We start from the raw sequence: 19,861 nt of genomic DNA on the forward strand, positions 1-19,861 counted from the left end.
CGGAGGGGAGACGTCCCGCGACCATGACTGAGGCCCTCCTGGGATCCGCCCGCCCCACCCCGTCTTGCAGCAGGGTGGGTTATGGGGAGAGGTCTCGAGTGCAGGACGGAGATCCTGTTCAACCTGACGTCGCCACACCCCGTGTTCCAGCGCCTTCTTGTGGCGCGGGACAGAAAGCCACCTCTCCGGCCCTGATTATTTCCTGGCAAGTTTTGCAACCAGTGTCATCTCTCCCTCCGTGTCAATTATTGGAGCCTTTGCTTTTCCCCGGACGGGAAGGAGTAAGTTCACGGTCCTTTCCTGGGGCCGACGGCACTCACACATTCCGATTACTTACCTGGGCAGCTTACACGTTTGGGTTTGCGAAGGCCCAGGCGTGAATGCCAGAGGACGTGGGGTTCCGTGGAGCCCCTCAGTGTGTCTACGTGATACACGGTAGGCGGGTCTGCGGTCCTCCCGTTTGTCCACAACGCCTGCCGTTCTGGCCTCTGCCTGGCGTGGAGGAAATTCACATTTCTGTGACTGTGCTAATCGTTTCTGAAAATTTGCACTATGTTCATAGAAGCTAATTGTTCGTTTTTCACTAATGAATTTCCCTGGCACTAAGTTCAGGACCCTGCGCAGCTGAGGAATTTGAAGGAAATATCCAGCACAACCGAGTTTCCAAATATTGAAATCAACAGCTACAGCTGGCTTCTAACGTCTCTGAAGCATTTCTTCACGAAAAGGACGGAAATGCAAGTCCAAAGCTGCTTTGTGTGAATTGGAAAGGTCACCGATCAGAAGGAGCCCCCTTTCCCCCCCCTCAAAATGGCCTTTTCTTAAGGCTTAACAATCCTCTTCCCCAAAAATGGTAGCAAAACAGAATGTTTCGGTGCACACTGGCAAGGGACCGTATGCACAGACGGCTTTAACGGAGGGGAAGGTACGCCCGGAGGGAGCGCGCCCTGCCGGGGCGCGAAAACCAGCCGGCCCCCCTGGGCTGCCGGGCTGGTGTGTAGACGCCACTCACCAACATTTGTTTCAGAGAAAAATATAAATCGTCAGGGACCCCTGTGACCAGTTTTGAAGCGTTCAGGACATTTGTTTTACATCCCTGGTGAGGTGCAAGTAGTCATGGGATACAGCCGACACAAGGTACGTGAACGTTCTGATAAACTTTCTGAAGGTAGTGGATTGATGCTGAAAATCTCTTTAAAAAACGAAGTCAACTATTCAAGGAGGGGGTCACGTGGTGTGGTTTTTACACCAAACAGGACTCCGCAGCCTGCCTGAGACTCAGTCTGAGGACCTGTGGGTTGGCGGGCTCTGGGCAGCAGCGGCCGTGGCCCGGCCCCTCGTGTGGGAGTCCCGGTGGCCGCGGGGGCCTGGCTGGCTGCTGCCCGTCCCTGCTGGGGACCTCTCAGGGCCCTGCCTTGGGTCTGCTCACCCGTTCCTTGTTAATTTGGACTTGGTATTGAATTATTCAACTACGTGCTGATGGTATTTTCTTGTGGTTACTTTTCCTTCTTGGAAAAATACTTAATGCTTTTACTATTAATTTTCCTTTTGGGAAAAAAGAGTGCTTTCGGGTATCTGATACTTGCATTTTTAATTTATTTTTTAAAACATGTTTACTTACGTATTTTGAGAGAGAAAGAGAGAGGGAGAACACAGTGGGGGAGGGACACAGAGAGAGGGAGAGACAATCCCAAGCAGGCTCCGATCTGTCAGCACAGAGCCCGAGGTGGGGCGGGAACTCACGAACCGTGAGATCGTGACCTGAGCCGAAATCAAGAGTCGGATGGACGCTCAACCGACTGAGCCCCCCAGGTGCCCCGTTGCGTTTTTATTTTTGTGTTACAGTCTGCTCGATTATTGTACTTGACTGTGCATTTGATACGGTGGCTAGTTTGTAATTGAGGCTTTCACGACTTTAGCACTTTAGGGTGTCCTTTTCCACACCTGTGCCTCAATGGCTATTCTGTCGTGTTTTCTAACGTTTACTAAAACTGTAAAAGAAATCAAGAGATCCTGCCAGATTGATGGTCCCGAGGTCTGCGTCCCACCCCCAGTGGCTGTGTCCTTCCAGAGACATTCTATGCAAAAACAAACAAGGATGTGTGTTTTCTTTTGAACTTTTTTGAACAAGTAGAACTTATTTTTATGGCACCTGTGTGTGCGGCGGCCGAGCTCCCGTGCCGGGAAGCCGTCCACGATGCCGCGGGGCTCTGTGCCAGCGACGTACCCGCTGATGTGCGTGAAATTGAGACTCCAACGCATACACGGAAGCATAGGAAACAGCCATCACAGGCATTACATGGACGCCAACGGGAGATAAATCCAGAAAGATTCTCTCGGGCTGTGTGAAGAAAGACTTACATACCCCTCCTCCGCCGTCGCAGAGAAGGAAGCTCTCAGCTGCGGGACCGTCGGCGCTCAGCCCGGCAGACGGCACATTCAGAGCGTTCCTGGTCTCTGACGCTCCTGCACGTGGGAGTCCGGACCGGCCTCGCCGCACAGGAGACGAGGCCCAGGAAGGCAACCCCAGCGCCACCTGCCCTCCGTCCCGTGGGGCGAGCCTGGGCCTGGCCGCAGGCTCGCTCAGAGGAGACGGTCGATTGGCTTCGTTTCTTGGCCACAGAAACACAAAAGAGCAACGGGAGGTGGCCGTGGCCCGGCCGGGACCGGACGCAGACACGTGGACGTGACGAGGACGGTGGCACGTAATAACCAGGCCTGCAGAAGGCACGGGCCGGGCCTCCCTGTGCGGAGCGCGGTCCTCAAGTTGCTGTCCGCGGAGCGGCCCGGAGGAGAGAGGCTGGGGTGTCTGGTTTCCGAGGAGCTTCCAGGTGACCCGCTCCTGGCGGTGACACTCGCCCGGCCAGCCACCCCTCGCTGTCTCTGGGCGAGGGACACGGTATCTGCCTCGGCGTCTCCTCCAAGCGGCCTGAACGTCCTGCCGGGGTCCTGTCTCTGTCACCGGCTCTGTGCCACCTGAGACGGAAAGGGCATGCGGCCGGACCCCGGGGTGTGTGATGGCGGGAACAGTAGCATCCGGTGGCGAGAGGTCGGCGGTGGCTGCTGGGATCGGCCTGGGCCTCAGGCAAAGGCGACGGTGGGGCCCAAGTCTGGGCAGGAGGCCCCAGGACCTCCCTGGGGCAGGGTTATGGGTGATGAGGGGAGCTGCCCTGCGAGTCCCGGGGAGGCTTGGAGCTGTCACCTGGCCCTCTGGCCACCAGTGACCACCGACTGGCATGGCCGTGGCTCAGAGGGGCCCTTGTAGCCCAGGGTGACCGATGCTGCTCTCCTGGGCCATCAGGTTTGTGTTGTGCCAGGGGACAGGGCACAGGGGTTCGTGTTGTGCCGGGGGACAGGGCTCAGGGCCCCAAATGCAGCTCATTTCTGCTTTCTGTCTGCCCAGCACTGTCCCCAGGGCCACCCCCACCTGCTGGGCATGGCCCAACCATAAAGGATGGCTGGTGGGGGTGGGGGCTGGTCAGGGGCCGCTCGACCTGTCCTTGCCCGAGGTTGTGGGGACGAGGAGTGTGGCGGACCAGGCCCTTTCCGCATCTGAGGCGCTCAGAAAAGACTCGTGGCTCCGTCAGCCTGGAGGGGACAGGGCTCACTCTCGTCACAGCTCCCACACAGCCCCCCCCTCCCCCCGCTGTCCACCGGCACCGAGGCCTGCAGGCGTCTCCGTCCTAGGCCTGGGGGTGGCTGCTGCAGACAGAGGGACTCCCTTGCTGGCCTCCCCAGCCTCACGAAAACCTGCGTTAGGTTAGCGCTCGCCGCCCTCTCGGGGGCCGGTGGGGTTCAGGGCCGCGTCGTACTCCAGGTGGTGTGGTGTCACCTGCAAGGAAACCTGGGAAAGTCCGGGGGGAGCGAGTCACCTTCGCCCGTTGGAAGCGAGCCCTGATTGTGAACATTGTACTCCCGGTCACCCGTGGGACCTGGAAGTCCATAGGAAGGGTAAACCGAGGCAGGGGTTAAAAATGCAGAAAGCTCTGCGTTTCTCTCTGCGATGACTCCAAAGCCTGGGTTCCTCAGGCACGTACCAAAAGTCTGGTCGTTGAGGTCGTGGTATGGAAACCCATCGCCGTCTCGTATCAGGCGATCCTTCCCGCTGTTACGTTCTGTGTGCAGTGGGTACATGACATCTAGTCTTACATCCGGGAAGGACGAGGGGTTGGCTAAGCGGCTCCTGTACCATCTGCCAACACCCAGGAAGCGCCATAGTGGGGCTGGTTTTAAACCGGATCAGCCACTACCGTGAGGACGAGCAGCCACGCTCCCCGAAGCAGGTCCCGTGGGGCGGGAGCCAGGAACACACTGATCGGCACGGGGTCCTGCCTGGGAGGGCAGCACGCGGGCCTGGGGGCTGCCTGCCAGTGCTCTGCAAACTCATGGAACGATCGCAAAGGTCACGTCGTCTCTGGACCGTCCAGTGTCTCAGCCCTGACGTTGGCATTAATGGGGTCGGGTGTCCCAGCGACCCGAGGAGGGAATGCGGGCAGGGGCCCTGCTCTACGGGTTTACTAACAGTTGGGGGCAGGCGGGCCCCCCCCCACCCCCACCCCTGCAGCTTGGCTGAGCCACGTGTCTACGCCTGGCACCCTCTGTAGGGCAGACCTTTGACGGAAGCGCGATGTGGGGCTGGCAGGTTTCTGAGCTCTCTGATGCCAGTGTGGGTTTCCGTCCTGGGCCTCGGCACCCGCTGCATCTGATGCATGGCCTCCCTGCCCCCGCTCTCCACCCCCGGCCCGTTCAGCGCCAGGTCGGCGGGTCTGAGGGCAGGAGGTCTGGAGCCGGCAGGGTTTCGTCTGCCCTCACAGGTCCCGTGCAGGCTGCCTCTTACCCAGGCTCTTCCACTAGGCTCTGTGGAGGCCGAGGTGACAGGAGAGTCCCTGCCTGGGGGACGTGCACAGAGTGATGGGGGTCAGGAGCCTGCGGGGTGCACTCGAGGACCCAGGCGTCCCCTTGGACACGCCGTGTCCCCACTCACCGCCAGCCCGCCTCTCACCCCCCCACCCCTCCGCTGCCTCCTCCTCCAGGGCCTGTTCACCCCTTCCTGCCTCCGCTCAGCCCCCCCAGGGCTCACGGTGCACACATGGATGCTGCTACGTGACTCGGGCCCGTTAGACACCCGCCGAGATCTCAGTCTTCTCATCTGTATAATGGCATCACGATGAGACCTACTTTATAGGGCTCTCGTCAGCGTTAAGTGACGTCGCGTGTGGCGTACTTAGAGCAACGAGCAGCACACAGCAGGAACTGTGTTGATTAGCCGTGCACACAACTACCGTGTACTTTATTCCAGTAATTTCCAGTTAGCCCTTGTCTCCCCAAAGTAGACGAAGCCTTTCAGGGCTGCGTCTCTCCTGTTGTTTGTCTAGCAACACACGAGAGCGTGCCCGGCCTGGCCACCTGCTCCAAGTGGAGGCCGCGGGGCCCTCTGGGGCGCACGGGCCGTGTCACCCTCCGCAGATGAAAGCCTCCTGTGTGAAGACAGAGGCCCCAGTGGCGTGGGCACCAGGCACCAGGCAGGCGACGGAGCGAGCGTTCCCCGTGTGCCCATCGCCTGTTGGTGTCCCGTCTTCGTTCAACCGGGAGGGGGCGGGGGGCGGCCCCCGACGCTGCCCATGTTGCGGATGAGGGAGCCGAGGTCGGGACGGGGAAGCCGCCTGAGCAGGTGGCGGGGCCGGCAGCCGGCAGGGTTGTTCTCTGGCCCAGGTTCCGCCTCCTCCCTGCACCGCGTGGTGTCCGTTCGGGGCGGGAGGGCAGAAGCAGCCGGGCAGCTCCTGAGCAAAGCCCGCTGGTTTTCGCCGGACGGAGGAGGGGCTGGTGGGACGCAGGGGCCCGTCTCTGGGCGCAGGGCCTCTGGGCCTCTGCTTCGAGAGAGCTCGGCATCGGCTGGATTCTCAGACTCACGGCAGAGATGGGTGAGCGGGTGTCCAAGCCGAGATGCGTGTCCGGAAAGTACAGGAGGAGCGGAGCCTGCCCTTCCTCTGCTCCTTTTCTCTCTTTCTTTTTCCCATTCTCTCTCTCTGTTTCTGATGTAAATCTGTCCCTGGATGTGCAGTTTCCAGAAAGGGATAAATCAGCGTAGCTTGTTCACCTGGGCCCTGAAGGAGCCCCGCGCCCTGCCTGCTGGACACGAGCTGGCCCGCCGCAGGCTGACCTTGGGAACCTCTCCCTTCCGCCGGAGCTGTGCACCCAGACCCCCCTCCTTCGCTGTTTCTAAGGAGCGGTTGGCGCTGGGGAAGGAGTTTGCTGAGGGCACCCGCTCTCAGCAGAACACGGCACCCTCCATCAGGGCCGCTCTGGCAACGGGTCGGTACTCCCGAGGGCAGCTGCATTGGAACCGGGCGCCCAGAATGACGAGCCTCACGTTGTTCCCCTTACGCCATAGATATCGTGCTCCCTGCATTGTTTTTGTGGTTTCCTCCACCCGTGACGTGTACCCTGATTGCGGAAAAAGCCACCTCTTTTAAAATATCTTTTTAAGTGTATCTATTTATTTTGAGGGGGGGGGGCACAAGGAGGAGAGAGAGAGAGCCACCTCTTTTCAAATAGCATCAAATGATTTGTATCTGTAGGAAACGACGATGTCAAACTTACCTTGCTGTTCAGTCCACAATGCAGGGCAGCCCCGTCCTTGTGATGTGTGCCGTGGATGGATATGGTGCCGTATGCCAGTGATATCTCCCAACAAAACTGAACATAAAGAGAAAAAGCAAAATAGCACTGAAAGGGGATGAGATCGCACAAACGGAGGGAATTCAACTGTGTCCTCTGAAACGTGAATGTGAGGGCAGTTGTGTCCGTGAGCAGTGATCAGGCCTCGAAGGTTCAGCCGACCAGCTCGTGGTTTAGGAAGCTGTTCGCTCTCTCCGAGCCCCCCGTTTCAAAACCCCTTTCTGCGCCCACGTCCTAGAGTTTCGTCTGTCCCACGCCCTCGGGAATTCTCCAGCAAGTCCTTATCTCTGGAGAGCTGTAATGACAGATAAGAGCTGCTTTCCGGTTCTGGCTTCACGGATTGGACTCAGCATAGCGGTGTTGCTGCGTGGAGGGCGGTGCTTGGCCGTTTTCCACACCCTTGGGGACAGGATGTCAGGGAAGGAGGTGAAGCTTGGGGAGATTTTTGTCCAGAGGCATTCGGAAGGTGCGGTGATTGGAACCTCTTCAGATTCTGTTGCAGAATCCTTGAACCAGGGAGCAGGCTAGCAGCGACACTGGACTGTGCTTTAAAATCATTTCTTACGTACTGAGAACAGGATGGAATTATCTTTGCGTGGACTGGTGCAGGGGCTGGTGAGCAAGCTTGGCAGAGGTTGGTCTGGGAGAAAGCAGGCCTGCGGGCGGAGGGAGACCTTTCCCCAGGCCTCTCAGCCGACTGTGAATCCACAGCGTATGGTCCTCGATGGTTGCATTACAAAATACTGTCCTCAATGCTGTGGAGAAGCCCTCTCGTGCGGGGCGTCGGATTATTACGGAGGATATTTACACGTAGCTCAAAATGTTAATGCCTAAATAGTTACATTCGGAAATATTACTGGAATACTACCATTTTCAGGCAAAAGTAGAAAACATTTTTTGGCTCATTGCAGAAACACATGATAACAGTAAGCTGAGGAGGAAAGACAGTTAAGCTCCTTGAGAAATCTAAGAAAGGCAGGCCCCAAAGGCTTGAGGACGGGGCCACGCCGTGGGCCCCTTTTTATATCCCGGGGAGTGTTGCCAAAAGCAGAATGCTGTGTTTTGAAGCCTGGAAATCATGTACCTTTTCCCCAAATGGCGGGAGGGCGGTAACCCGGTGTGGTCGTCTGTAAGCAGTTCTGACGTCCTACGGAGAACGAGGTCCTTTCTGTCGCCTGGAGAGCAAAGCTTCCAAATGCACGTGACTCAGTTATTTCCCAGAATCAGGGCTGGAGGAAGAAGCCTGTCTCCTCCGGAGCTGGGGGCCGACGGGGCGCACTTGCGGCAGACCCAGTGGGCTTCCCCGAGGTTGGCGGTGCTCGAGAGGTGCTTATCGTGACCGCCCTTTGTCCCTTGCGGTAAACCTGCTGACTTCCGTCCGGCTTCCAGGGAACCAACGGTATCTGCGAGGTTGTGTGAACGCCTGTCCCGTGAGATCCTTTCCTACAGTGACCTGCTTGGACGTCTCCTACTATATTACCGTTATGGCCCAAGAGACAGGATAAATAGTCTCAAAATACCGTACGGTTTACATCTTTAGTTTAAGTGATGGTTTGTACGTCAACGTCGCATTCGAGATTGTAAGACAAGCGATGGGTCTCGCGTCTGTGTCTGTGATTCCGCACTAGGTACGCAGCCCAGCATGTGACTCTGGCAGTCCTCGGTGAGTCCTGCACCGACTGTCCTCACCCCATCAGCAGGTAGACTCCAAATTCGTCCTGAGCACGGTTTTTTGTTTTATTCCTTTGGGGGAGGGCATCGTCATGGTGCGGGAGGAAGTCAGTGCTCGTGCTGTTTCAAGCTGCCAGGAAGAGAGCACGGGGCCGCCCATCTATCTCACGGATCTCTCGGTGTAACAGAGACATCACAAACGCTCCGGGAATTACTCGGTCAGCTCTGAGTTTTCCTGCATTCTTCTACAATCTAAGATGGCTCCTCAACTTTCTTTCCTATGGAACGAAATCCGGCCGAAACCAGGGTTTCAAGTATCTTCGGTTGCATAACTTTTATTACTTTAAAAATGTTTCCTTTTTAATTCTAATTCATTCTGCTGCCCCAACGTGGTGATGTATGTGAAGGGGATGATGACGTCTTTCAGGTGAAGAGACTGACGTGTTGTATATTAAAGAGTGCGTGTCTCAGGTACGTGGCCGACTAGTTAGCAACAGAAGTACGAAGTAATCTTTGGTTTACTAGCTTAGGGCTTGTGACGGCAGATGACGTGGTCACCTCTGGGTACTAGGTGGCTTGTGCAGCCTAATGAGAAAGTGACAAGCACGGTGAACCATTGGAAGTGGAAGGAAGCATTGTGTGACAACTGTGGATGGGCACTTGGGAGCCAACGATAATTTCTTCCTTCTTTCCCCCCTTAGGTTCCATAAATGAAAAGTTACCCCAACGGGAAGGCACAGGAAAAACAGGTAACTATCTTAAAATGAATTTTCATGATGATAGTGTATTAAAGCTAATTCAGTCTCTGCCTTAAAATAGCTCCTCGAGTTAAAATTTAAATATGGACTAAACGATACGAGAGCTGACACGGTTCATTACATATTCACTCAACGCACTGTATTATTCCTGCCTTTGGACCTCCAGGGTCCTGTAGGTGCGGAGCACGTAACCCACATATGCCCCCGGGAGGACCCTTCCGGCGTGGCTTGTGTCGGGGCCACCTGTCCATGCCGCTCGGTGCCACAGTCTCTGCCTGGGGAGAGGCTCAGGCGTGGTGTTTGGGTTCCCCGTGTAATTCGGGAGTGTAATACTGAGGGCCACCGAGAAAGAGGTCTCAACTCTTCCTCATGAGAAAGAGGAATGCTTCTCCCCATTGTGACAGTCGCCTCCCCTGGGACCGGTAGTGACGAGAGCCAGGTAGAGCCGCGAGCCATTTCCGTAGCAGCCGGGTTCGTCTTGCGCAAACTACAGCGCGCCCACCATGACCTTGCAGGAGCCCCACCTTCGCCCTTCCCACAGCCATCATCCTTTAGACCCGGTGACACTTTTTTTTCTCTTTATGTTACATCGACCTTTAAAGTCAGAAGTCATTTTCGAGACAAAACTGAAAAAAAGAAAAGGTTTCAGTACCAACCTTGTAGGCAACTCTTTTTTTCTGATGTAGGTTATAGTATAGGAACCGGTGATAAAGAAAGGGGCATGAAGCCGGATAGAGCTGAGTTTCAGTCAAGTACGTTGCCTTCATTGTGTCCTGAGACTACGGTGGGCACCGTGGCTGCCCTGGCGGGACGGTAGAGCTGGGCGCCCCTCGGGTGCACGCTTGGGACAGGCACCGATTGGCACACGAGTGGTCTCGTGAAAGGGGAGGTGCTGGTGGCCACAGAGGGGTGGGAGAGGGGACAGGCATAACGTAGAACAGAAGAACCTCGTAGTTGAGGGAAATAGGAGAGACGTGACGGGCGGGCATAGTCAGAACACTGGCTGGAGCGAGACTTTACGTCTGGAAAAGGGGATAAAGTCGCCTAGAAAGTTAGATGAATGGCTTGGATTTGAGTCTCTAAGATCCTGAGGTGGGCATATCAGTATTTTGTAGAGAACAGGAAGGGGCAGTATTTATGATTGCGAAAATCAATCCGGTGCTCAGGGGAGGAGGGAAGGAAAGGAAGCGCTATTTCAGAAGGTGTTTCCTAAACCTGTTCCTTGCAGCACATGTTGAATCCCCTGTAAAAGTGACACAAAAATCCCTAGGGAATTGGTACGTGGGCACAGAAGTTCATGTAGGGCAGGAATACATTCCTTCTACTGAAGCCTCTTGATCTCTGGACATGCACACGACAAGAGAAAATACCTGAGATTAAGCAACAGAACTGGCTTATGGATAAAAACGAGACGTTACACACTCTAGTGGGAAAAATAAAAAGCACACAGCTGCCCACGGTTTTGTTTCATTTTCTCAAGGCCGAGTTCAGTAGGTGCCCACGTGTTTGTTATGTTGGGACAGAAGTCTACAAGGGACCAGAGCATGGCCAGTGATGTGAGCAGGGTCACGCTGACAGGAAGGGCCCCTGGCGTTGGTGGGGGGTGAGGGAAGGCCTACGGTGGTCACTGGGTCGCCGTGAGTGGGCCAGTCTGAGTTTTCAGGCTGCCAGTGATTTGGGGAATGGGCCGATGGCCCCACAGAGGTGATGTGTCCAGGCCTCGGTGAAAATGTACAGCACTCATAACGTGTGTGGTTGCTGTAGATATGCTCCCCGTTTCATCGTAGTTTCTGGAAGGGATTACACGATCTTCAACGGTTCACAGTTGCTGTTCCAGTGTTAGAACTTGAGTTTCTCGAACAGGCGACATTACATTTTGTCAGCGTTCTGACAGAGAGCAAGCCTTTTTTCAAAAGATTGTTCAGTGTTGAAGTTTTGTAAAAAAGCCTTTTGGTTTGCCCCCAAAAAGAACTTATGAGAAACTTCATCTTTATTCCCCAGACATCTGGGAAAGTCATGAATCACAGATAAGCCTCGTGGCTGGCCCTTATCTCCCGCACTGTTTATTGTATTTTAATCCTCAAATTATTATATAACGAGGTCACATGAGCAAGCTCGAGCGAGAAACAGCCCCACAAAGTGCCTTGTGATTGCGTCCCTGACGGGGGCCCCGCTTACCGGGGGCAGACTTCCCGTAGCTCATTCTCCATGCCATCCCGCCACGGCTCGGAACTCTCTAGAACCTGACGCCGTTCCAGGGAACCACAGTCTTTCTGCTAATTAAAGATTATCCACTGTAGCCTCAGCCTCTAGAGAAATGGCGTTAGAGCAGCTCCGTCACCCACACGCGTGTCCTGCTCTGTGATGTTGACTCTCGCTTCCCAGCTCCTGCAGGGGTGACAGAGGGGCTGGTAGTTCAGGGGTGCACAGGGCAGCAAGTCAGGGCCTGATCCTTAGATACCTGCCCTGGCAAAACGGGGTGGGGGGGGCAGAGCAGGGATATTGGGCTCCCCCAGCCACCCCAGTCCACCCCCCAACTCTCTTCTGTCTCCGGTCACCCCAACCCACCGATTTTGTTGACGTGAGCCCCCATTCCCACTGCCGTGGCCCCTTGCTTAGGTCATTTGTCTCTCCCTCACGGGCCCTGAGCCACTCTGGCTCCGAGGGACGGGAATCCCAGCACTTCCCCCCCGGGGCCCGGTTTGCAGCCTGCACCAGCCGTCAGGTGGCTGCTCGCCCAGGCGCCCTGTGCCGTCTCGGTCGGGCTCCTGCCGGGCCCCGCGTCCCTGTGCGCCCCGGGGGCGGGGGGGAGGGTGGTGGTTTGGCTGGTGTGTGGGGTGCATGCGAGCCCTCAGCTTCCATCCCGTATACACACTTACTGAACTTACTCTCATAATTGTAGTCTCCTTGCAAATCTTTTCCGTTCTGAATTCAGATGATGCCTCGGCCCCAGCGCTGGAGACTCAGCCTCAAGGAGACGAAGAAGGTGAGCCCGGCCTAAAACAGGGTCCTGCTGGGGGAGGTGAGCCCAGCCTGAAACAGGGTCCTATGGGGGAGGACCGCGGACGCGCTGGGGCAGCCACGGACGGGCCTGGGACGTGCAGGCAGGTTACCTGCCGGGAGTCCTCTCAGAGTGGACTGGATTTGGCCGCTTCCAAGTTTATGACACCTGCTGTCTTTCCCGGTGGCTTCGGGGCACGGCTTGTGGATGTGGCCGTGGCATACATACAGCACGATGCAAAAGTCTCTCTTTTTTCCCCCCCAAATCAAAATCGAGGAGTTGAAATTTTATAATTTGGATAATATAAAATGTATATTTCAGAAGCATACGATAGCACATGCCTTGTTCCCTGCTCGGACTTCATGTCTTTCGCATCTCGTGCTGGCCACGATGCGGCAGGGGAGGCAAGCTGTGTGAGGTCACGCGCGTGAGGATGTTTCTAAGGTGTTTTGAATTTTGTCACGACGAAGACGGATTTTCCCATTCTTAGCCTTTAACAGATCGTCTGAGGGACTTGCCAAAGTGGCACAAATTGTCAGGCCAAAAGGAGTGAGGGTGCGCAGGTAACAGTGACAGCGGTAACGATGTCTTCACGGCACGGGCTACACAGTGTCGTTAGCCCGCCGAGTCCTCAGATGCCGTTTCGCAGACGAGAACTCGTCTGAGGTTCCAGGCTGATAGTGGCCAAGGGCGGCCGGGACCGAGGCAGCCTCTCCCGTGTGTTCTCGGGCCCGCGGTGTGACTGGCCCGCACGGCGAATACTCAGTGGCTTGTGACACAGTACTGCTGAAAACGACGTGTTCCTGAATTGTTTTACGCAGAGTTGCATTTTGCATAGCGTGGTTTGGGATGAATCTTTCCTGAGCGAAACCTCGTGTGTTACCGTGAATCTGTACGGCACGAGGACATGTTTCCGTACATCAGGGCTTTTCCCTGAACCCCACTCCTCTCAAGTGGAGCCACTCTGGATCCATAGAAATTTTACTTATACTTTTGGAAGAAGAAAGAAAAAAAAACATATACTAACATTTTATAAACGTATATTATTTTTTCCTTTTGTCTCAAATATGTGATCAGTTTAACAGTATCTTTAAAAGTGTGGAATATGTATTTATTTAGCCCACTGACTTTGCAGCTTTTAGGCTCCCTACTGAGGTCTTTAACTGAGAGACTGTGTTTTCATGATGATTAAAAATAATCGTCATTTTGTTTTGTTTTATTAGATATCGCGTCCCGTTACCCCACGCTTTGGACGGAGCAAGTTAAAAGTCGGCAGAACAAAACCAATAAGAATTCAGGTAAAAAGGGGCCCGACGTTGCTTTGTGAGGAGGGATTTAATAGGCGTAGGAAGTGGTTTCTCTTTCTGGAAGTTCAGTGTGTAGAGTCCATCGTTTCCCTCAGTTTCCAGTGAGTCATGCAAATAATTCTTGTGACCTGACCGCCAAAATGTAGTTCAGATTTTGGTGGTTTTATTAAATTTCCTAAGTTCTTTAAACGGTTTCTCTGAATATGCCAAACAAACTATAGCTTCTGGTATAAATATAGCAATAACTGATAACAAGTATTTGTTTTTGACCAAATTTCAGAGATGACCAAACCCTTGGCTAATTTAGTTCCAAATCCTGAAAGCTGTGTGGATTGCGTTTGCTACAAAGGAGTGTTTGACCGACTTTTACGTGTTAAAGCCGACTGTTCTGACATTTGTGGGGAGGAGGTGGGTTGCCTGGCATCTGGTTAGTGGCGTTTACAGGTTTCGTGAAATCAGATTCTGTCTGTAATCTTCGTTCGTGCTTAGTTGGTTGCGTGTGTGCTTCCTCGGGCCTTTTCAGATGTTGCTGTTTTTTAAAAAAAACACTTACTGAAAGAAAGTGTCCTTCTGGGTTTAAAGTATTCATCTGCTGAGGGTCCACAGACTCAGTAATAACGCGAATATTCTGTGATCAGCCTCCAGTGAAAAAATCGTAAATGTTCGCAAAGGCAGCCTGAGATCACAGCTCTGTGGCCTGTGCTTGGAAGTGTTTTTTTTTCCGAGTGCGTTTTAATGTCCATTTCCGAAAAAACCAAAACAAACCCCTCAGATTTCTTTAAGTTCGGGATACTAAGAGTACTTTGATTCTCTCCCGCGACCCGCGTCCTTACACGCTCCTTCTGGAAGGACTCTTGAGGGGAGGCCCTGAGTCTCGGTACGTTCCCACCACCTGGAGGCCCCAAGACACGCTCTCTGTGACAGGAACGGTCACCGATTTACAGCCTGAGAGGCAACAAGCGGGATGAGCCGTGAAGGCTCCAGAGGAGGGTTTGGGATGGAGTCGTTCTGATGTGTTCTTGTGTGGCTTCTGTCCCTGATGTTCCCATCGCTGTCCCCAGCCCCACGTGTTACTGCCCAGGACGGGGCCCTCATCCCTCCTGGCTGCGGCTTCCCTGGGGCTGAGGTGAGAAAGGGAAGAATCCAAAGGGTTGACCATCAGATACGTGTGCACAAATGGCAGGGAAATCGAAAACATGTTTATCCAATTTGAAAATTATTGCCTCAGAAATGATTGGGAAACGTTTTACCTTGTGTATAAAGATGCGTACTTCTCTTAGGAACTTCCGAAATGGGGAGTTAGTTGTGTTCAATCTTGTCACTGTATTTCCAGAAGTTTGGCTCGTTCAATCTTGTCACTGTATTTCCAGAAGTTAGCTCATTAGATTTTCTTCGGAAGCACACGATGAGTGCGTGGGAAATGGACCAAACATGGCATGTTTCGGGTTGACTGCCGGATCTTGGAAGCTTCCCATGCAAGGGCGGTGTGGCTGTGCCCACGCTTTCCCTGAGGAACACGTATCAAATTATTCTGAACGATGTCGCTGGACATGTGCATTTTTCTATAAAAGCAGTCTGACTTGTCAGAGGTTTCAGGTTTTGACAGTAAGTACATAAGCTCATGGGAGAAGCCCATTTTTGTCTCTCGCTCCTCACGGGCTGTTACCACATTTTCAGGCCTTAAGTGACCCGTCGATTATAATTAACCAACAGTAACCATGCAGGCTTCCACCGTTTCGTGGGACTGAAAATGATGTTTCAGGAAATGCCAGTTTACATAAGTTACCCCATGCTATAATTTGATTTAAATCAGCCTAAATGGGCAGGACACAAAAAGACGACGTTCGGTTGATTTATGGACGTGGGGCATGAAATTACTGGATTCTGTTTGTTTCATGTCAGTTGTCTGGATGCGTGTTCTTTCTGAGGGTCTGAAGAAAGTCAGATCAAATCGGTATTTCGCAGTATTAAAAATAGTATTTAATTACGTGTAACAAGGAAACGGCAGACGGCCGTGGGGTTTGCAGACAGCCGCTGCTGTTGAGATCTCGAATGTAAGACGAGCTTCACTTGCATTTAGCTTTTATTTAAAATTTTTTTTTAATGTTTGTTTCATTTATTTATTCTTGAGAGAGAGAGAGAGAGAGAGAGAGAGAGAGGCAGAGTGTGATCAGGGGAGGGGCCGAGAGAGAGGGAGACACAGAATCCGAAGCAGGCTCCAGGCTCCGAGCTGTCAGCACAGAGCCCGACGCAGGGCTTGAACTTGTGAACTGCGAGATCATGACCTGACCCGAAGTTGGTTGCTTAACTGACTGAGCCACCCAGATGCCCTTTACATAACAATTCTTTTAATGGAAAGGCACAACTTTTTTTTTTTTAATGTTTTTGAGACAGAAATTTTTTGAGACAGAAAGAGACAGAGCGTGAGCAGGGGAGGGGCAGAGAGAGAGGGAGACATAGAATTCAAAGCAGCTCCAGGCTCCCAGCTGTCAGCACAGAGTCCGACAGGGCTCGAGCAGGGCTCGAACCCATGAACCGCGAGATCGTGACCTGAGCCGAAGTCAGACGCTTTACCGACTGAGCCACCCAGGCGCCCCTAGCTTTTATTTTTAGCAGATACTTTCACTAATGACCTTCTCCGATAGAAGTAGGCACATTTATCTAACAAAGCACAAGTGGTGATTTGTGTGTTATTCCCAGATTTTTAGAAAATTAGCTGTTTGTCTTTAACTCTTGTGTCATTTCCTGTAAGAGGCCAGACTGGGCACGGATTTCTCTTTTGCTCGGGTGTTTCTTTATTAGTTAAAATTCCCTCTATTTTTTGCTTCATGAGTTTGTGCTGAGGTAACATAATATTACTCGTGCTGTTGGGTACGTAGAATACGATCACCGTGCTAATGAGTGTGTTCCCTGTGCTGTGGTCAGTACACTTTGGGGCATTCGGTGGTAGGAGTCATTAGAAGGGACCATTCCTGCAAAGGAAAATACAGCACCCTAGTCTGAAAATGTACATGTGCTGGGTACTCCATGAGTATTTATTAAATCCGTAAAGAGTTTTGCCCTCGTATGTTCATTGGTATTCTGATGGTATCATTACTTATTTTCCTAAAACAAACTACAGGAAGCAAACAACAACAAGAAAAAAACCAAATAGATAAATAACCAGAAAACAATTAATTTAGGTACAGTTTGACTGCTGAAGTTTTATTAATTGAAATGCAATATAAATACAAATGACACGGTCTCCTGGTGGTTCATCCAGCAGGAGGAGCATCACTCTTGTTATGTGAGTCATTACACATTAGTGAGTAAAATCTGAAACTGTGTTTTAGTTAAGAAAGCATTACTCAGGGGGCGCCTGGGTGGCTCAGTCGGTTGAGCGTCCGACTTCAGGTCAGGTCATGATCTCGCAGTCTGTGAGTTCAAGCCCCGTGTCGGGCTCTGTGCTGACAGCTCAGAGCCTGGAGCCTGTTTCAGATTCTGTGTCTCCCTCTCTCTCTCTGCCCCTCCCCTGCTCACGCTCTGTCTCTGTCTCTCAAAAATATATAAATGTAAAAAACATAAAAATAAAAAAGCATTACTCAGTTTCCCTCTCAATATAAAATTGAGCGTCAACTACTTTCTCGAATCGTTTTGCTTACTGTTTTATTTCTATCTAGTAAGATCTCAAAGTCGGTCACCAAATTTTACCAGATAAGAGGTTTTGTAACTTACTGTCTTTGAATTATATAAAATTAATTTGTAGAATGTGAAAGAAGTAGGAGATGGTTTCTGAACACGAAATTTCTCTAAGAATGCTTTCGTTTCACAAAACAGGAAGTCAGTATTCTTTGAGCTGTGGGCCTCTAGTTAGCACAGAGAAGTTCAGGGAACAGAGGGTAAAACGGATAGATTTAGATGAGGAGGACCGTTCGGTTTTATGGCTGGAAGGGACCCTAAGTGTCGTGTAGCCCAGCCCCCTCATTTTATAAATTAAAGGAAAAGGGAAAATGAAATACTGAATCTCAGGAAATGAAGAAACCTGTTCATCACCGCAGCTCGGGGGGGTGACTCAGTGCCATTTCTGTGATTTCTTCAACTTAATGAGTAAGTTTCACGAAGAAGCCACGTTTTCGGAAATGCTTTGCGTATTAGATAGGAGTTTCTTTTTAAGTTCACTTACTGATTTTGAGAGGAGGAGCAAGCAGGGGAGGGGCAGAGAGAGAAGGAGAGAGAGAATCCCAAGCAGGCTCCACGCTGTCAGCACAGAGCCCGACTTGGGGCTGGGATCCGTGAACCGTGAGATCGCGACCTGAGCCGAAATCAAGAGTCAGACGCTTAACTGACCGAGCCACCTGGGTGCCCCATAATGGATGAGAGTTACTGGGATTATGGAATCTTAAAACTAAAAACAAAGCCACGGGGGCCACCTCACTCACCCCATTTAAGTGAACAGTGGAAGAAACGGACGTCAGGAGGGACCAAGTAGTTCGCTCAAGGGCAGCACAGGTGTATATGAATGTTTGTCAGATGTTCTGTTCGGTAAGAAGCCAAGTTGCATGGACATAACCGTCCTCACTCGGAATGTTCTAGCAATCCGCGAGCCTCGTTGAGAGGGTGAGCCCCACAGGGTTGGGGTGGCCCCGGTGGATACTGACCCTGGACCGGGCCGTGAGGGTGTGTGCTGTTGTTGGTCAGTCCTGGTCCTCACCGCGCCTCTGCTCCGGGTCCCCCTCGGTCCGCGTTCCTCTGGGAACACGCGGTGCTGCCCGCCCTGGGTGCTACCACCACCCCCCACTCACCCGCTCCGGGACGCTCGCGTGTCCCGTGCCCCGGCCGAGGGTCGCCCTCGCTGCGCCAGCCCTCCTCGCGGCCCCCAAAACTGACACCTTACGGCTCCGGTACCTGGTGAGGCACAGGCTGGGCTCCTCATAACTTTTGACCACAGTTTGGTACTTTCTCGGTTTGTGAGCAGATGCACGGACCTACTCATTCCCGAAATGGCATCGTGGCACGGCAGCCGAGGTGACGCGGCCTAGACACGGCCAGCAGCCTCGTACTCTGGCTCCCGTAATAGCGTGTGCACGTGCAGGGCGTCCCCCAAACACAGACGTGGTCTGGGGTGGGGGTGACTCTGGCCCACCTTTGAACTTGCAGAGACTTTCTGACTTTCACGTCGATGTTAATTTCGCGTGTTTCCCTCAGGTCTTTTTCTGGAAGTATTTTTACCAAAGTAAGTAAAAATTCCATGCTGTGAAGAAATGGCCTGCCGTCAGAGGTTTCTCCTTATCTCTTTATTAGCTCAGGAAACGACCGGTTAAGTTAACAATCAGTAACCGTGACTGTCTGCTCGATGTCGTATTAGGCTCCATGACATCTGAGTGACCTCCTTTTTTTGTTTAAGGTTTATTTATTTTGAGAGAGAGAGAGAGAGAGAGAGAGAGGAAGTAGGGGAGGGGCAGAGAGAGAGGGAGAGAGAGGATCCCAAGCAGGCTCCAGCTGTCAGCACAGAGAACGACGTGGGGCTCGATCCCAGAACCATGACCTGGGCCGAAATCAAGAGTCAGACACTCAACTGACCGCACCATCCAGGCGCCCCAGAACGATCCGCTTTTGACACGCAAGTGGAGTCGCCGTGCCCACGAGAGGGCTCTGCTGGGAAGCGTGATGAACGGGAAGTTTGGGGACAGCGAGCAATTATCTGCTGACCGCCTCCCGAGGCTTCTTCCCCCCCGTGAGCGGTGACGACAGTGGCAGGGGAGCCCGGTCCCTGCACGCGGCTGCCTGCGAAGTCCCTCACGTCCACTCGGTCCTCGCAACAGGCCGGTGGGGCCGGGCGTGTCCTGCGCCCATGTCACAGGCTCAGATGACGCCTCCCAGGCTCTCGACGGCGGGCACCGAAATGACACCTGACCGACCCCAGTCATGCTCCTCACGCCGGGCTTCTCACGGAGTGAAGACAGCCGTCTGCCCCCGTAGGTGCCCGTGGGAGATTCTCATATCGCTGGCAAGTCTCCGAGGCTCCTGCGGACATGCAGACGTCACACACGAAGCCGTGGGCACATGCACCCGCACGGACACATACACCGTCTTGCAGCTCTGTCCCCTTGCTGCTCCCATGTCCTCCAGGACACTTTGCCCCTGACCCCTTGTCCCCAGACGGCCCAGAGCAGCCCTGCTACGTCTTGCCTACGCGTCTGCTTCACGTGATGGGTCGTCCCCTAGACCCCGTTCCTCGTGTGCAGAGACCCCTGCGTCCGCCAGCCCCTGACCGCTCGCTCTCCGTACCCGCTCCTCCTCTCCAGGATGCGCGTCCGTCTTCAGAGGTACGTGTGTTTCTTGGCGTGTCTCTCCCTGCTCGGAGTGAGGTCTCGTCGAGGGTAGAGATAAAACCTTGTTCAGCCCCGGGGCGAACCCAGCGTCTCCAGACCCATCTGGGGTCCCCTGGTGGCCCCGACGTGTCAGCC

At 53.4% G+C, this 19,861-nt stretch overlaps 1 protein-coding gene across 5 annotated transcripts in view; it reads left to right on the forward strand.

The window, feature by feature from the left end:
- Nucleotides 1-19,861, forward strand: part of SMOC2 (SPARC related modular calcium binding 2) — a 164,778-nt gene that overhangs the window by 63,076 nt on the left and 81,841 nt on the right. For 2 of the 5 annotated variants that reach the window (XM_078447586.2, XM_078447588.2), the window contains exons 5-7: nt 9,051-9,098; nt 12,010-12,093; nt 13,332-13,406. The exons of 1 other annotated variant lie outside the window; for it this stretch is intronic. In XM_078447586.2, coding sequence (XP_078303712.1) covers nt 9,051-9,098; nt 12,010-12,093; nt 13,332-13,406 — 207 coding nt within the window. The remainder of the gene's footprint in view (nt 1-9,050; nt 9,099-12,009; nt 12,094-13,331; nt 13,407-19,861) is intronic. 2 more of the 5 variants (XM_078447589.2, XM_078447590.2) reach the window with 1 other exon arrangement.

This window comes from Panthera onca, chromosome B2 (assembly GCF_046562875.1).
Source record: "Panthera onca isolate mPanOnc1 chromosome B2, mPanOnc1 haplotype 2, whole genome shotgun sequence".
NCBI lineage: Eukaryota > Metazoa > Chordata > Mammalia > Carnivora > Felidae > Panthera > Panthera onca.